Here is an 18,864-nt window from a genome sequence, read left to right as displayed (position 1 = left end):
GCCTATGAGTAATCTAAATAGGGGTAAATAATCCTCAAAGCGTGTTTCTGGAGTTGCTCAAGCTCATTAGAAAGGTAGGCGGGCAGGCTATTATGAAAAACCTGGCACGTGTATTCAGCCACGGGATGGATGCATGTCATATAAAAACATAAAAGTTCGCCAGGATCCGCACTTAAACTGCAAAAGTAAATACAGTTTGGAGGTAACCTTTCTTACAACACTTAATACAGTCAAAACAACTCAAGCGTTCCTCTGATGAGCAGATTAATAAGTTCATCATTGCAAAATTTCAGGGGCACCCCAGGTCCCTGCCTCTTAAACGTACCTGGAATATAGCCATTCAGACTTCAAATATGTTCAGAATGCCCCAAATTTAATAGATGAATGCATATTTCAATAAGCGTCAGGAAGTGTTTCCTTGCTCTCAGACGCTCTATGACGCCTCCAATCGTCTGACATTACACAGAGTAAAATCTATTGTGTCACCCTCAGGGAGTCAATGGGTTTATGGGAACATACATGTAGGCTTTGACCGGGTTTAATGGACTCACACTCAAACACAATGGTGTAGCTGCGAAGGGGGAGGGGGGGGGGGGGGGGGGTCCTCTAGGGAATCTGAAGGGTAAAAGCTAGACTTGAAACTAATGGGTTGTCATGCATGTACTCTCTCAGATGTCGCTGTCAGATATAACTGTCTTGCCTAGTAAGGTGTTGAGTTTTGATGAGATTTTGAAGATCCTGTAGGGATGTTAGGGAGTGTACAGGTTGTTTGAGTTTAGACTTGCTAATAAATGGCTCTTTGTGAGGAGTATCAAAATTGTGAGTGATTTCAAAATGACTACTACAGCTGTACCTTTTTCTAAAATACACTTTAATTATTGTTTTCTTTGAGTTTAGATGGTTGTTGTTGGCTGTCATGCAATTAACAGCGTAAGTTAGTTCTTATTTTTGTATAAATTTCTTGTTGCTTATTTGTTTGTGTTGTCATTAAACACATGTATGAAAAATTTTCCAGGCATCCACTTTGCTTTTTCTTTAGTTTTACATGCACTCCAATCTGGGTCGAGCGGTCATGGACATTGTCAAAGAGTTCTCTGAACACCCACCCCAGTTGCTTGGCTCGCAGACATCTCAACCACCGTAAGTTTAAATTATGGCAAATAATTTCCAGTAATTTTGCTGATATTAAAATTCAAAGGGCAGATTCTAACATTCTACATGCAAAGAAAGTTTCTCTGGTGGTCTCTTCATCAAAGAGTCTGGGCTATCGATGTAATTTGGGTTTCAGCACCAGGTAAGGTCTTCGTCCCCCTCTGGCCACACACCCCCTCCCCCCTCCTCCCAGGAAATGAATAAAACATTGTACAATGTACCTGTATTGTTTTATGACTCTGGAATTCCTCGATAAAAAGGAAAAAAGAATTTCTCTCTTCTTTTAGTACCGGTACTTCCATCAGGGTCCAAACGTAATACCTGAGTACACATGCAATTTTTGTTGCAAGGAAATATTGTATCAGGTTACATGTTGAATGCAATAATTATGGTAAATCATACATGTTGTTGGGACAAAATTAATCATTGTTGCATGTGTGAAGAGGGGCCTTTATGGGATACATGTAGATCACACAATTTATGACAATTTGTACTCTTGTGATATAACAATTATTAGAGTCGAACCTCCACTAACGGACACCTCCTGTAAGCAGAAACCTCCCGAATGCAGACTTGAAACCGTGGTCCCGGCGATTTCTCCTGTAAAACACTGCATATTTAACCTTCCGTAAGCGGACATCTCTCGTAAGCTGGCACGGACACCTACATGTATTCAGGGTTCACAAGGTCTAAAATATCCTCCCGTAAGAGGACAGTAAGAAATATCAAGAAAATGTCTAATGAATTGGTTCGATTTTAATGGTTTAATCCTATGTCCTATACAAAGCATAGTTATTTTGATTACAATTAGCATTTGTTCATTAGGGTATATCAAAGTTTTCCTTTTTAAACTTTTCTTCAAGCCAGTCGCATGAAATTTGTCTCCTTGAAATTTAAACTCGCAAGGCACTTCCATACCATATCCTGCTCCTCTGTTTATCTGCTTTCCCGTAATATGAACCTTTCCCGAGTTAGACGCACTCTTCAGGAACTTCGTCACCCAGTCTCAAACATATTCTAATGAAAAAATGGCATCTAGGACAAAATCAGCCCTTACTAAGAGAAATCTTTAAAAACCGTCCTGTAATTTCATATAGAAAAGGGAGGTCTTTGAAACATCTACTTGTTAGAGCAAAGCTCTGAGGTCTTTGAATTTCCTATATTGACCAATTAGAGTCGTGTTTGGCCTGTCTACACCTTGAAACACAATTACAAGTTGTCTTAATTACATGCTTTAAAAGGCTTGTTGTGGTGTATCATATGCCCTCCATTGTCCTTTTTTTTTTCAGCCTCCCATAAGTGGACACCTCCTGTAGGCAGACAATTACCCTTGGTCCAGAGGGTGTCCACTTACAGAAGGCTCGACTGTATTGTGTTTCTTTCTGTAAGATCTTTACAGTTAAATATGGTTTCTTAGAGTTGTGCTTGTGGATCAGTAACAGTACAGCTTTAGATATATAGTACAAGTATGACTTGCCATTGGGCAAACAAAGCCCTGGTGTGAGTAAAGTCATTGCAGTGTGTTTTCCCCAAAAATTCTTGGGAGTTTTCTTTTTTTATGAAAACAAGTCAAATGTGAAGATAAAGTGAAGTGATTTTCATAATGTAAAGTATTTTTTAATTTACAGATTTACAACAAATCCAAGTAGTTTTCAGCCTTCAAATCATAACAGCTTTGCTGGTTTTCAACCAATGTTTACTCCCCAATCGACTGCAGCAGCGAGCATCCCACCTCTTAATCCATCTTTGAGCCAATATACACCACCATCAGCCACTGGTAGCATGACAGGCATGTCTCATTTGTCATTGAATACACAGGTATGTTATTTTTGTAGCATAAGTTGTGTTGGCTTTGGAGGTCCATGACCTCAGCACTTATAATCACAACATAATGAATTGTGCTTACTTGGAGTCACACTTCAGAGTGATTGTAAGTTTAGTAACTATAATCTGCGTCAAAACACTTCGGGACACTTGTCAAATTTTGGGCGAAAAGTAGACAATTTACTGTACATGCTTCCATCGTTACATGAGCAACGTGTGTTCTTCTTTCGCTGCCTTTTTCGCCGCCCTTCCCTTCCCCCCCAAAGACAATGTTGAGACATGCCAGCGATCGATGAACGGATCTTGATTTTGGAGACCTTAAAAAATCAACATTGTAATGGGAGGATGGGAAAAGCGCGAATTGTCCCAACAATTTTGACCAGCATTGTAGCTAAGGCTAACAAATGCCTCCATATATTAAGAACTTTGAGAAAGGAACAATATGACCAGAATGAACTAAACCTCCTTTTTAAGACAATTGTGTTACCTAATTTAACTTATGGCCTTTCAGTGTATGGCGCGTATGAACGTGATCTTAAAACACAGTGCAGAACTTTTTAAAGAGATGTTACAAGCGGCGTTACATTTCAGTTCCATTGAATGTCAGGATGTCATGCATATGCTATTTAGTAAAGCTAGGGCTCTAAGGTATCATCCGTTAAATGAAATTCTGCCGAAGCCTAAACCCCAGCAATATAATTTAAGTTGCATGCTTTGCCTCCGCCCAAAGATTAACACCGAACGTTTCAAGAACACATTTGTAAATAGACTCATTTTTGAACACAACCTGTTATAATTACATAATAGCCCATTTCCGAGTTGCTGCATGTCTCAGTTTCAAAGCGAGTCCTGATGCACAACCATTCAAATGGAAACGCGATGCGTATTCTTATGCAAATCAAACTCATTTCCCTTACAGTAGTTGAGCACCAAGACTAAGACTCACTTCAAAACCGAGGCAAACAGCAACTCGGAAATGGCCTATTAAGTTTTAGTTATGAGTATATTATTGTAATTTCATTACACAGTTCACGTTTATGTAACATAGGATATGTGTGTTTTTATCTTATGGTTTATTAAAGACATCATTATTATTTAGGAGAATAGAACATTTTCCCTCTTGAAAAGGGGTCGTGCACACATGAAATGAAATCAAATTATTACATATCAAATCATATTGGTTTTTGAGGAGAGGGGGAAATTGGAGTACCCGGAGAAAAACCTCTCGAAGCAGAGTAGAGAACCAACAAACTCAACCCACATATAACGCCGAGTCTGGGAATCGAACACGGGCCACATTGGTGGGAGGGGAGTGCTCTCACCACTGCTCCATCCCTGCACCCCTGCTAAAAACAATTTGGCTTTTCAAACGGTCTATTTTAGTGCCTTTAAACTCTTTTGTCTGTGTAATAGATATTTCTCGTTTTTTTCACAGAACACTCAGACATCTCCATCAAGACCTCCACCAATACCACCAAGACCCTCTGTGACGACAAAACCAGCAAGCTCCTACCCAGAACTCGACTCTCTCAGGTAAGTACTATTCACTAGTGGTACAGTAGCTGAAATCTTGGACAAAGCTCCTTTCGAAAATGTGACACACCACTAGGAAATGCTCATTCCCCAATTTGGCTGTGATAAAAGATTAAAATCTCGCCAATCCCCCTCCCGTAATCCAATATTTTGCACCACATTATTAATGTTGGTATCTGTGGGGGGTGGGGTTGGGGTACCAATAGACTTCGTCTGTGAGTGTATGTCAACTGATGGTTAAGCCTGAATTTTCCCAAGAGTTTGGTCCAAGATTGTGGTAACGATAAAACACTCTTCTTAAAAACCATTTTTACGCTGCATAATCTCCGACCCGGGCTTTCTTTCTTTCCCTCGCATCTCGTTAAGAGTGAGACCTTTGTTTCTAGTCACGTGGTAAAAAACGTAGTAGAAGCTTGCAGCTTGTCACTTACTAGCTCCTTTTTTTTCCCCTAAAATCGTAAAATCAGAAAAAGAGATGTTGGAGAAGTGAAGATATTAGTCTTTCCCCCAATGGGCTTTTCAGGGATAATTTACAACGCTTGTTGTGGGGGACTTTGGCCAGACCACTTGTTACGCAGTTTACAATTTATTTACGAAGTGAAAGATACCCCCGACCAGATTAGGTCAGACCACAACGCCGGGGACAACGTGCCCTACTCTTTTCGAGAAGTGAGTGAGTTCTTTAATATCCCATACTATTTTGTTCCCAACAAGGGCTATGAGGCGGGACCTCCGGTTTACAGTCCTTATCCGAGAAGACTTGAAATTCTAACGGTTTGCGGGTGTAATTACAAAGCCAGCACGTTCTCCTCAGTTAAAGTAAAAAGTAAAGTCAATTTATTTAACGTCGGTGGTTCCTTCAGTTACGAAACTGGTATCAATGGAAGCGGACGGTGCGCCTTTACCCCCCTCCCTCTGTCAGTGCTCTGTTTTACGGGAATTTAAACCTATAGCTAAACGGATCAGAGGAAAGTGGAAACAGACGTTGAAGTCACCGAGGATCGAACTGAGGACCCCTTGCTCCGAAAGCCGCGCACTAACCAACTGAGCTACGCCTGCAAATGTTGGTTTTCGAGGAGAAAGGAAAACCGGAGTACCCGGGGAAAAACCTCGCTTATAAATATTTTAAGACCGTGAGTGTTAGTCCGGTGGAGTCGAACTCTCGACCTCCCGCGTGACAGCCCGATGCACAACCAACTGAGCCACCGGTGCCTGGAGAGGTTCATAAGAGATTTCTCGCTCTTGCAATGCCCCCATCTTTAACAAAAAGATCGCAACGACAAACCATTATTTTTTATATTCCTCTACCCACCCCCACCTTCACCGCACCCCACCCAACCCCTACCGATAGTTGCATGCTTTAAGACGACCCCAGCCAGGATTGGTTCTGCATTCAGCCCAAAACAAGAATTAATTTTATACTCGATTTTGTAGCCTAGAAGAGCTCAAGGATCTCAATGATAAGCCTGAAGTCATGGATGTATTTTTAACAAAATTAGAATCGGTAGGTAATCCAATGAACCTCTAGCATAGAGCGAGTTTCAATTGAGTGTCGTAAAACCAAAACCAAAGTAATTACTTTGCCCAATCAAAAAGGACTGAGACAATCCGGCAAACCAATCAAAACTCGAAGTAATTACACGTAGCCGACACAAAGCGCGGGAAAATGTGCACGCGTGAGCCACGATTGGTTTTGGTTTCACTTCTGATTGGTTGAAAAAATGGCGCGAGAACTTTGAACCAATCACTGAGTGAAGTAATCATAAACCAAAGTAATTATCTAATTACTTTCGACACTCAATTGAAAACCGCTCTAACTACAGGTATCACCATAGTGGTGTGGCTTACTTGGTCAACCTGTTTCTTTCTTCTTCTTCTTTTTTTTTGTGGCCAATTGGAACTCTTCACATTGCTATAAAGTGGAGTGCTTTTTCACCTCCTTGATAGCCATAGGATAGATAGTATAAGTTTGCACATAGTACAAGGTAGGCATAGTATGCTGATAGTTTGAATGCAAAGCGGTAGTATACTTTGTTTTATGCCCGAAGAGCTCCGAGTCTGAGCGGTGAATCGCGTAGCGTCAAAGCAAAGAAAAGTAGTGAGACTGCGTTTTCAGGTTTGTCCAGAATGCCTCTAATTAGATGCACGCGGATTTCAATATAAGCGTCGCGAAGTGTACTCTTGCTCTTCTCCCCAAGGTCAACATCCCTCGTGTCTCTGAATACAAAGAGTAGACCTTATTCGCTCGTACGTTTTGTTTTCCCAATACAGATCATGAGATAATACCTAGGAGATTTGATCCTTTGTCTTGTTCATAAGAAAGAGTGCATTGAAGCTTGAATGTGTCTGCATGGACTCTTTTTGATGAACAAAACAAAGATCAAATCTCCCGAGTATCCTCATATGATGTGAACTGGGGAAACAAAATGTACAAGCGAATAAGGTCTTAGGGCCTGGACAAACGGAAAATGTTTGGCGTTTAAATGACATCAAACATTGTTTGGTGACCAAACATACTGATTTTGAAGTGAGTTGCCAAACAGTTTAAAAGATGTTTGATCTAACTCAGATCAAACTCCACAAGCAAAGAACTATGGGTCACAAATACGTAAAAAAAAAACAAAAAAAACACGTGAATACAAGCGACTGAGCAAGCGTAGTACGCATGCACGAGCCAAACATGTTTGATACGGCTGGCCAAACAAACCAAACTTCACCCATCACACACGAGAACAAAAGAAATGTTTTAAGTTGTTTGGTCGAATGTTTGATTGCCTTCAAATTTTATCAAATACGATCAAACAGCACTAAACAAGGTGGCCAAGCGGTAAAATGGTTGATGTTGTTTAAACGCCAAACATTTCCCGTTTGGCCAGGCCCTTACGTCACTTAAAGTCTCCCCCAAATGCAGCTGCTCAAGTAAGAATAACCAGCTGCATTTACCCTATGCAAAAAATAACGCTAACCTTTTCCATTGCCCTTAGCAAAAGGCTTAGACTTAAAAGGACAGTTCGTGTTGGATGTCCAAAGTGGGTGTCCATCTTATTAGGTCCATTTCAGTTTTGTGGACATAAGTGATATAGAAGCTGACAGACAGACAGACAGACAGACAGACATGTAGGTTGGTATTGAAGTCATTGGTTGTGGTTACACTAGCCCTTTTACCCATGGGTAAATAGCGTTCGCCCACGGGCAAGTACGTTTTTGTGTGTAACCGCTTTCCTAGACCGAAACTGCCCTAGCGTCCATGGATACGTCAAAACGAACAAAAGAACTTCCCATGGCAGTTGATGAACTGAAAAGTACGGTCTATCTGCTCCCTGAGGTGGCTTGGCCAATCATAAAGCAGAAAGTAGCTACTGACACGAAGGTCCGTAATTATTTTAATTAAACCCTACTATTTTACCCTGAGGGGAGTCTTTTACTGTGTAACCGCATCCCCAAAGGTAACATGAAAACTGAGCTGAACCGGAAACCAAGCCATTTACCCTCCGGAAGGCCCCAAACCCAAGGTGCGTGTAACCACAGCTAATTTATTCTCAATACAGCGAGACTTACGCTTCTTTTTTGTGAACTTCTTGTTCGCCAGCTGAAGAAATTAGGGACTGATAAGGAAGAGGCAATGATTAAAAATGAAGAAATAGCAAGTAAGTCTTCCCAGCGTTTGTTGACTCTTATTAGAAAAAATAAGTGCTACATTTAAACTAAGTGGCAAGCCAAGAGCAAACAACGTTTCTGAGAAAATTAACTATCCATGTAAATTTCAGAAGAGCCCTTTTTAAAACCGAGAGAATGGGTCTTTTTTCAGTGCAAAGTTGTCAACCGCGCAAAGAAATTACCAGCTGCGGCTATGTGCAAAACTCTCGCGGAAATGAAAGTTTGAAAGATCATCACAGGTAGTTGAGCAACTTAAGGAGTTTTAACACTTTCAATAAACTGTGCCATTTGAAGGGATTGAATCTACCAAACTACTTCACTTAACGACAACGTTTTGATACCATATGAAACAACAATAAGTGCTTAACAAGGCGCTTTCATTAATGTGACGCAATAGGTTACCATGGCAACAAAAGAGCCATCCTAAAACGCCCTATATTTTGTGTTTAAGCGCTTATATCTTAAAAACGAACTCGGTGACCCCACATTTTTATTGCTGGAGAGTGATAGACACACTAAGGTAAAACTCTGAAAAATTAAAAATATATATATCTGGAACAGATAGATTCATAGCAACCTTCACAATTGGAAAAAAGTAAGGTGGCTCTGAATCCGCTCCAGATAATTTTTATAAAACTTTGCAGAGACTTTCATCTTAGCCTGCTAATCACTTTTCAGTAATAATAAATGGAGGTCACCGAGTTCGTTTTTGAGACAATCGCTTAAACACGAAATGTAAGGGGTTTTTAGATGGTTATTGTGTTGCCATGGTAACTTATTTCGTCACATTCATATGTGAATCTTGTTGAGCAATTATTGGGATCTCGTGTGGTACCACAACAATGTCGTTAAGTGAAACAGTGTTGTTGAGTTAATCCTTCTCATAAGACATCCTCTCCAAATTGTTGAAGTTGTTTGAGCCACCTTAAAGTGCACCTAACCCCAAAATATTTTTTTCGCTAAAATAAATCTTTGCACCTGTTCGAAACGCATTGCGACCATTTTTCCTTTTTCTAACAAATCCTGCCATTTTATAGGCTTCGAAAGTTGCGAAAATCCAAGTATCTTTTGTTCACGACCGAGTCAGAAGGGAAGTGGGTCTATTCCCGCTTTGACGTCACATACTGATTTACATTGCATTAACTCTTTGTAAAAATGCATGCAAAGTAGATTGTGACGTCAAAGCAGGAATAGACCCACTCCCCTTCTGACTCCGTCGTGAACAAAAGATGCTTGGATTTTCGCAACTTTCAAAGTCTATAAAATGGCAGGATTTGTTAGAAAAAGGAAAAAATGGCCGCAATGCGTTTCGAACAGGTGCAAAGATTTATTTTAGCGAGAAAAATATTTTGGGGTTAGGTGCACTTTAAGAAGTTGCAATGGATGCCTGAAAAAATCCAGGCTTGCAACAGTGAATAGGATTCCAACCCTTCACAATGTGTCTGTGTTGAACCGTGTGACTAGTCCGCAAAGCAAGAAAGATCATCGCAGTAGAGGGAGAAACTTAAAGGCTTAAGAAATCAAGTCTTTGATATCTTTTTCTCAATCATTCTTTCACCCCCTATGGCCGGGATTTAGTGCAAAGTCGTAACTGACCAGCTCCTAGATGGCGTAACAACTCTGATGGTAGAGCAGTGCGAACCCTGTCCAAGCCTGGATTATTTCACTGCGTAAAAGATATATGCGCCTAAGAAATATTAATTGTTATTATTATTATTATTATTATTATTATTATTATTATTATTATTATTATTATTATTATTAAAAGTTTCTCTTTAAATTGCGATTATTATTCTCGCTAAGATCCGTCTTAAACCCGCTTTTCAAAAGATATGTCTTTCATATAGTATTCACAGCCATTACGAGTACAATCACTTCGATTGCTAGTTCTCTGTTCTGGCCATGTGCTTTAAGAAAAATGTCGACGTCCAAACTTAGTGCGCATGCTCAGAACATACTATTTCCACTCACATCAAGGCCCAGTTTCGTCCTCAGAGCCCGTTTTTCTCCCTGATTCGTGATTTCGTGATTCGCGGACTTCGTGCTTTGGAACTGGGCAGAGAGCATGCGTGTTCCTGGTGCTGACCGAAAGAAAAGCGGGCTCTGGGGCGAGATTGACCTTATTATCCTACTCCATGTTTGTCAGTTTTTATCTAACTGTACTGTAATTCCGCAGGGTATAACTTATCCCTTCAATCAAAATTGGAAGGCAGTAAAGATGAACTTTTAAAAATGGTAAGAGCTTGTCGAGAGTCGTCGAGATTATCTCATGTAAAACAAGCACGGTAATGTTCACGTCTTTATGACAGTTAATCGCCATTTTCATGGGCAAGAGTCGGCTTACCCTTTATGTAAGGATCCGGTATTCTATGTAATTTACTACAGAGCTAAGATTCGTGACTTTTTGTGGGTTTATAAATGATTACCAAAAGCAAGTAAAATGAAATTCGTCGTTATACTAGCCAAATCTGTGGGTGGGTAATCTTCAACTCTAGCGGTAAATGGCCTGGGGCGATTGGTTTTTGTTGCGGACGTTTACCCAGGTTTCAGCAAAAACAAGAAATTGGTTCAGTGAGGACATTTTGTAAATATCGTGCAAGTCATTACTGCTGAGCCGTTTGAAAGGGAACCTCCACTTCAACGAAAAGTAACTTTAAATCACAGGAGATAACCTTTACAGTCAAATCAGTCCAGAATTTATTTTTTCAAAGAAAGCGTTTGTATCTGAAAAAAAAAAGTTTTAGAATGGCCTATTTTTGTTTTCGAATTTCGCGGGCGCCGCTATCTTGGGATATTAGGGAGCTTACGAAACGACGACGCCGACGGCAACGACGACGCTACAAAACGATAGGTTTAGTGAGCAAAAACAGTGGCTCTGCACGTGCGTTTTACATTTTGGTACATTTCTTTGCCGTCATCTCCAAAATGACGACATGAAATGACCAAATTCAAGGTTCTGTAGAGGACGTTAGCACATGACGATGAATTTTCAATTCTCTCTCTACGCTTCAAACCCACTCATACCAGTTTAATTCCTCGACAGTTGCTACACATTTTTAACGCGAAACGACATGAAATAGTTTCGTAGCGATATGAATAACGCGAACTCGTATTTTTTAATGAAGTCCTCGTAGCCGTCGTCGTCCTCGTTTCGTAAGCTCCCTAATAGGGAGTTTAAGGAAAGACGACGGCTACGGCTACGGCAACAGCACGAAGCAAGAATGTTATTGGTTAACAAAGGAAAAAAACTCTTTGTAAACCTGCATGCAAAGTAGATTGCGACGTCAAATCAAGAATAGACCCACTCCCCTTGTGACTCGGTCGTGAACAAAAGATGCTTGGTTTTTCGCAAGTTTTGAAGGCTATAAAAAGGCAGGAAAAAGCAAAAAGGTGGTTAGAAAAAGCAAAAAGTGGCCACAATGCGTTCCGAAGAGTTGCAAAGATTCATTTTAGCGAAAAAATATTTTGGGGTTAGGGACACTTAAAAACAGAAAAATGTCTCATTTGGCCGCCATTTTGAAAGAGGTCTAGGTCTATGTGACAGAAAACCCACAAAGTGAAAGATTTTTTAAAGTTAAAGATTGGGTGTGAGTGTTTTTAACAAAACAGTCGTTGCCTTTTTCCGCAGTGTGAACGCCTGTCAGAATTAAAGCAAGATTTTGCAAAAAGGAGCCAAAAGCAACAGGAACTGACGGAGGTACTCGCCTTATTCTTACATGCATGGTGTGTTGCGACCACATGAATTCATTCCCGTTTAGTGAGGCCCCAATGATTTCAACCGCTTGCTGGAATCATGGACTTGCCGCTGTTCTTTGCAGGGTCAGAAATTAGAATCATTTGTTGTCTTTAGCAGTTACTTTCACAGGTGGAGAGCAATTCCAGACGTTTGCATAAGCAAAAATAAAACCTGGAGTTAACGCATCGTCATACAGTCTGTACTTATCTTGCACTCTTTTCGTTGCCTATTCTGAAATGTCGGACGTTTTATATATTATTATTTTTTTATTGCCATTGAAACAAACACTTGTTACTTCGCTCTTAAACCACGAAATTCACAGACTGTTTGTCTTGAACGAGACAAGACTTGTTATAAATAATCCAGGCTTATACGGGGCAAGGAAGCCTGGATTTTTTTTAGCCGGGCTGTCTTTGCAACTGCTTAAAGTGCTACTATGACCAAAAAAATCAATTCTTTTTTTTCTTTATTTGGATTTCAAAACTATGTTAACTGAAGGAAGTTAAATAATACCCCGTTCACACCAACAAGACATGCTTAATTTAACTGGGTTTAGCAAAATGAAAATCGGTCATAGAAAAATGAAGGACTGGCTTTTACAAGAGATTCAGGTAAGTTGCAATACATTCTTTGATCTGTGCTAAATTTGTAGTCGACAAAAATCTATATACATGGTTTAAAAAGAAAACACTTTAAAACCATGTTTAACTAAACATGTTTAAAACATGGCTAAGGTTTGGTGTGAACGAGACATAAGTAAGCTTTGATTTAAACAAGACACCTGTTTATTTTAACTAGAACTTTTCTATTTAATGGTCCGCCATTACTAACTTTAAATTCTTGAGAGAGCTGGATGGAGAAGGAAATAACGTCACGAGACTCACTAGTTTAAGAATGCAATGCATGTGCAAGCTGCTGAGTTTATATGCAGCACGGGAGTTTCGGGCTTCCAGACATTTAAACTCGTGTTTTGTAGGTGTAATAAGCTGCACTTACACGCTGAAATTTTAAGGTAGTGAGTAAATGACATCACTTTTCCCTAGATCCGGCAAACCCTTACAGGTGCAATCGGTTCGTTTTGAACGTGAGCAATGGCGGACCATGAAATCCAAGTTTTATTTGTAACCATCGTAATTTCTGAAACATTGTATTGCTCTGTTTCAAGAATATCGAGTTTAACCCGCTTATGTCTACAACGTATTATGTAGTATAGTCTACCAAAAAGATGATAAGATAAATTGTATAATAGATAGCCCCCTTTGTCATCGGTTTGTTTGAACGCAAATGATCGTTCTGTGACGAGATTTATTGATCATCGCTGTTTATTTATAGGTATTGTCTTTAAGCTCAATACGAACTCAAATAGAAATAGCAGCTGTTGAAGCTGAAGAACAATCCGAGGTATGAATGTACTGAACATTTTTGGTACTTTATTAAAGGCTCATCTACACAACAGAAAGAAATACTGGAGTTTCCTTTGGCCCCGCAGAAACTCCAGTATTTCTTTGCAAAAGGTATGGGTCCGTACCGCTTTTTTGACGGGTCCCGGAGCCAAAGTTTTCTGTTGTGTAAATTCGCCTTTAAAGCACAACTTATACAAGTTGTAGTATTCTCAGAGACCAATTATTAGCGCGGGGGAGGGTGGGTGAAGAGTTGTTATTGTTTGTTTGTTTGTTTGTTTGTTTGTTTTATCTTTTTTATTTGTATTACAAATTTCCGTCGACTTACTCGGTCCCAGGGCAAGAGAATAGAGACCCGAGAAACGGAATGGCTTTATTGGCCAGAACGAGAAGACCATTTCATACAAGCCGTACATTTCTGTCAAACCCCAATGTACGACTTAACTGTTCAATCTTCACAGACACAGCAAATGTAAACTGCTTTTGGCCCACAGGGACGGAACTTTCAGCAAACCTCTAGTTTGAGAACTTCGTAATCTTTGGGGATTGGGAGGGTGGATGTCAGTTCGTTGAATTCGTTAATACATTATCATCCATCGAGTAATGTCATACTTGGCTTCAAGCATGATGGCAATTTGTCAGCGCCTCAAAATGTTGAGAATATATTTAAGTCAAAGTAAACTTATGTTAATTTAGATCAGAATAAACATACGTATAAGACTGAAAGTTCCGTGTTGACTTTGGAGGCCATTAGTTATATCCAAAATCTCATCTCAAGGGTGCCATCTTCCAGCTTTAACTCGAGATGAGGGCTGCGGCCAACCAGCCGTTTTGACCATTTCTTGTCACGTGACTGAATATGCATTTGATAACACAGTAACCTTTTTGCTTATGAAGATTGTGTGAAACAGTTGAAAAGCTTCGATTTCGAAGACTGTGAGATAAGATTTTTAATATAAATAACTTTTCTTTTGCATGCTGAAGTTTAACTTCCCTTCTTCCCAGGCTTCTCGCTACGAGGTGCACACGCACCTCGTTGCGAAAAGCAACGCATGGTTTTGAATGGTATTCCGGTTTTTAAAAATATTCGGCTTTTATTGAGTCATGTTCCGTGAAAGTAACCATCAGAGTTTGACTGTATTTGTATTCTTTATTTTTTTCCTTCTCAAGGTAATCGCAGATGAGTTTCTCTCTAGTGAGTACATTGTTCTTGATTGTTTTTGTAATAAATCAATCAATCAATCAATGGTCTATCAGAAGGAAATCTTTACAACAGGAATTAAGCTAACATTATCATCAAGTGATGCAAACTACTCACCTAACCCCAGTTGTTTAAACGATGGATAGCGCTATCCGCGGGATAAATCACTATCCAGTGGAAAAGTCATAGCGAAAGAAATAGGCCATTTTACAGTTCTTTGCTCAGCGACCTAGCCTGTGAATGGCTGCGAGGCTGCCGGTGACCTTGTATTGATACAGCGCCCACTGCTTTTATCATTTAAATTGTGTTGTTGTAATTCTAATTAGTCCGTAATAACAAGGTTACCGGCAGCCTCGCTTCCATTCTTAGGCCAGGTAACTTAGCTGCAACTGTAAAATGGTCTGTTGTGCTATCCAGTGGATAGTGATTTATCCGGGGGATAGCGTTATCCACCTTTTGAACAACTGCGGTCAAGTAAGACGCTCAGAAATCAAAAGTTTCGGTGCTTACCATTTGTTATAAAACTCTCGTTAGGGAGACTGTTCCATAATGGTAAGCGATTTTCCAAGTATACCGTCAAATCGGACGAAATTGCACTGACCATTATAATGTTCCATTTTCAAAGCTTGAATCCAAGGCCTTAGCTTCCCTAATCACGCGATTTCGCGCAAAATAGGACCTAGAAACGGAAGAATCGCTATAATGGTACAGAAAATCAGGAGTTACCTCTGGAAGAACTCCACATTTTGCAAAAGGAATTTCCGTAAAATAACTGTTCCATTTGACATTTAACCAAAATTTCCAGAATTTTTGGCTGACTGGTTAGCACCCTTTACGACCAAATTTGGATTGCACAGGGTTTCGTCGTAAAACCCAAACCAAAGTAGTCTGTCCAATAACAACTGAAACTCACATGGCCAATCGTATCGCAAAGCAAAAATATGCTTCCGGTGCTAAGCCCAGGAAAACGGAGTGGAGTGTATTTAAATTCTCTTCACAATTTCAATGCAATGTCAGACACACAGGTGTTGAGAATTACTTAAGATTATTATCACCTTAAGAAGTATGATCGTGCTGTAACACCATATTCTCATGACTGAATGAAGGAGTTTAAGTCAGCGTCGTTCTGTAGTAATGAAAATCCTATCAAAGCTATCGCTAAAATACTTTCACTTGAAAGCCACCGTAATTAACAATTAAACCCGTAGCCCGCAAGGGCTACGGGTCAATAGCCCATGAGGCGAAACCGAATGGGCTATTGACCCGTGGCCCTTGAGGGCGAAGAGTCTAATTGTTTTAGTATCACCCTACTAGTCGGACAGAAAAGGCAATAATAAAGTTAGCAAAAGCAAGTTAAAGAAATATTTAATTTGGAATTAAACGAAAGAAAGCGTCACGCTTTTCGCTACTCGAAGACTATTGCTAATAGTCGTCTTGTAGCGTAGCCAATCAAAATGCAGAATTTGCATTAGTCCACTAGTTGGGTGATACTAATAGTTAATATTTTAAGAGTTCTCGTCCTTCCCCATCCAGTATCATATTCTACCCTGTTTATATCCTTTTCCTTAAATCTGATTTAAGAACACTCTATTTCATGCTTCACTTTTCGTCATCTACAGAGAAAATACCACTGGAAGAATTTATACAGCGATTTTTAGAAAAAAGAAAGGTACGTAGCCTTTATTCATCATCAACATCAATGGTTTATGAAATTAAGAATGATAAAAGAACTTCGAAACCGTCCACTTCCTCGGTCATCCTTGCGTCATTGGCTGTAAGCGAGTCGACTCGTTGGCTAGATATAGTTATTTTTTGCAAAATGGGAAAGAGAATTCTCGTTGGCCTATTAAAAGGCAATGTGGACATCTTTTTAAAGCGGCATCGTTTCCCTTGCGTGTAAATATCGGTCTTACTACCATCCGCTTTGGTCAAAGTTTTCATCTTCGTCGGCGCTGCAGACGGCGTCTTTGACGAATCATAATTGTCTTGTATAAAAACAGCCATGTCATTATCTATAAAGATGACTTAAGGGAGCAAGCTACAATATAGCCCGAAGTTTGATAGAAAAAAAAAGGATGAAACCAGTCAGTTATTAAAAAAAGTCGCAGCATTCTTGGAATATTTTGTTTCTGCCTGGCAGTTGTTTATGGGTCATAAATCAATTTGAAAGATGCCGACAGTTAAAGACAGGCCTCGCAAACCCTCGTCCAACATGTTCCCAACTGTTTCATTTTCTCCATGACAATTTATCTTGCATTGCCTGTCTCTGAGGTCTTTCGACTAAAACGCCCATAGGATTTTAACAATCATCCATGGAGGTTTTTAGAATTAATAAGAGACAATAGTACTAAAACAAGAAAGAAAAGGAAAGAAAGAAACGAAAATGGAAGGGAACGATCAAAACAAACGATCAATCACAGTTTACGACGGCCTTCTCTCATTTCATTTTGTTTCTGCAGTTATGCCACAGTCGTAGAGCTAAGGAGGAAAAGATTCGCCATCTTCACACGAGATATTGACAGCAACAACAAATAAACCAGACGAAAGACAGCTAATGCATGCATCATCGGCAACTGACACGTGCTTTGCGCCTTTTGGATAGTGATAGTCACATGTCCATTTAGACCCGTGACGTAGCAATCAGAGTCTGGGACCATTGCACATTGCTCCTATTAGATCGGGATTATGGAACAGATCTTTTTCATCAAGTTCAGGTTTGGAAACCTAACTCAGAAGACAAAAAATCACTGTTATGCATAATGCTTGGGGTAGACCATGAAACAATATAAAATGCAACTAAAATCACAAATATGTAATCAAGAACAAAATACAAAAACCGCTGATGGGGGAAGCTAAGCCTTGATTTCCCAAGACCCTGCGCGGCCGAACTATGCAAAATATACAATTTGGTTCTGAATACTCTGTTTCCTGTAACTTAGAGCTTCACGAATCGATCTTGAAAATGTCAATCTCGGCACTACCCATTGTGCCACACGGTTAACAGACCTCGTCACCCTTTACCGAGTTGCTGCTCTTCATGCAGGTCATTAAACTCAATGCCTTTATAAAGTCCTTGAAATTAAATGCGCTTCTGGACATGCAGATATTGAATAACGACTGCAGATTGGGAGTAAACCACGTAGAGAATACAGTAAACACCGCATATAAGAACCTAGATTTTACCAAATGTAGGCAAAATGGGTTCATACAAAAATGGTTTTTGCAGTAGTTTTAGGCTATCTAGATTCTTAAATTAATTGGTTCTTAATTCCACAAACGATGTCTACTCTATGATAAGGCATGACTGATTTCCTCTGATGGGGACGCTGAAACCTTTATATTTCACAACCATGAAAAATAAGTTTTGAACAAGATCTGTGCAGTTTAAAGTGCAATTTGTTCCAGTAGCCTGGAATTTCGAGGTCATTTTCTGAAATAAGAACCTGTTTAATTTTTTAGGCTAACCTGGTTCTTATGTAAGGGAGTCTAAAATGAAATTGTTAGCCTAAACAAGGGCTGTGTTTTAATCCTGAAACCATGTTTCATCTTTAAGAGTCATCATGGTAAATTAATTTTTAGTCACTATACCAGGAACCCATTACTTGCACTAGACTGTCTGAGTTGCCTTAGAGGCATACGTAGACTTAATCGGCAAAGCACAGCATCCATACTTTCATTGTTGTGCAGCCACGGGTGGCGATTAAATCACCCCAAATGGGAGGACCTATTCCTGTTGCCATAGGACGTAGAGGGAAATGATTTCTTGGCTGATTTTGTCTATCTCCAAGTAAAGGAACCGACTGTTTCAATAGTCTCAACAACAGCATAATCCTGGCCGCTGTCGGAACTCCTCTGTGGCATTTCTGCATCGCAAGGCTCTTTTGCATTCTCAGCCTCGACGTTCGCCTTATTATCCAGGGGCCCTACCCAGGATGAGAGCAACTTCTGCTTAGATTTTCGGGGTTTTTAATATGAAAACAAGATTACGTTTTACAAATCAAGAATAGACTAAAAGTCTGTAAAGTTAGACAACGTCAAGTCACCCAGGAGTGAAGTTCAAAGTTCAAGGACTGATTACCACGTTTCAGTGTTTTTTTTTTTAATATTTTTGTTTCTTTATAAGCTTGTTTGGTGCATAATATTGCTTTAAACACAACAGAAAAACTTTCATCTCAACCCAAACCCAAATATAATCTAATTCCTTTTAAATAAGTAAAAGAATGGGTATAAGCTAATGTTCGACACCTGGAACAATTCGTATAGTTAAAATTGACCTGAGTAGAAAGAAGCAAGGACATTCATTAGGTGCCCGTTTCTCCCAAGCCCCGAAATTTTTTGGGTGTCACAATTCCCCTGCATAG

At 39.8% G+C, this 18,864-nt stretch overlaps 1 protein-coding gene across 1 annotated transcript in view; it reads left to right on the top strand.

The window, feature by feature from the left end:
* The window catches only part of LOC138028775 (vacuolar protein sorting-associated protein 37A-like), a 23,616-nt gene extending 4,949 nt beyond the window's left edge, over positions 1–18,667 (top strand). The window contains exons 4-15 of the mRNA XM_068876387.1: positions 898–930; positions 1,040–1,140; positions 2,781–2,970; positions 4,412–4,509; positions 5,944–6,013; positions 8,099–8,156; positions 10,343–10,401; positions 11,795–11,863; positions 13,235–13,303; positions 14,473–14,497; positions 16,123–16,172; positions 16,963–18,667. Coding sequence (XP_068732488.1) covers positions 898–930; positions 1,040–1,140; positions 2,781–2,970; positions 4,412–4,509; positions 5,944–6,013; positions 8,099–8,156; positions 10,343–10,401; positions 11,795–11,863; positions 13,235–13,303; positions 14,473–14,497; positions 16,123–16,172; positions 16,963–17,022 — 882 coding nt within the window. The 3' untranslated portion in view covers positions 17,023–18,667. The remainder of the gene's footprint in view (positions 1–897; positions 931–1,039; positions 1,141–2,780; positions 2,971–4,411; positions 4,510–5,943; positions 6,014–8,098; positions 8,157–10,342; positions 10,402–11,794; positions 11,864–13,234; positions 13,304–14,472; positions 14,498–16,122; positions 16,173–16,962) is intronic.
* The last annotated feature ends 197 nt before the right edge of the window (positions 18,668–18,864 follow it).

This window comes from Montipora capricornis, chromosome 13 (assembly GCF_036669925.1).
Source record: "Montipora capricornis isolate CH-2021 chromosome 13, ASM3666992v2, whole genome shotgun sequence".
Classification (NCBI taxonomy): Eukaryota; Metazoa; Cnidaria; class Anthozoa; order Scleractinia; family Acroporidae; genus Montipora; species Montipora capricornis.
Note: the sequence above shows the minus strand (reverse complement) of the source record. Positions and strands in the feature narration are given on the sequence as shown.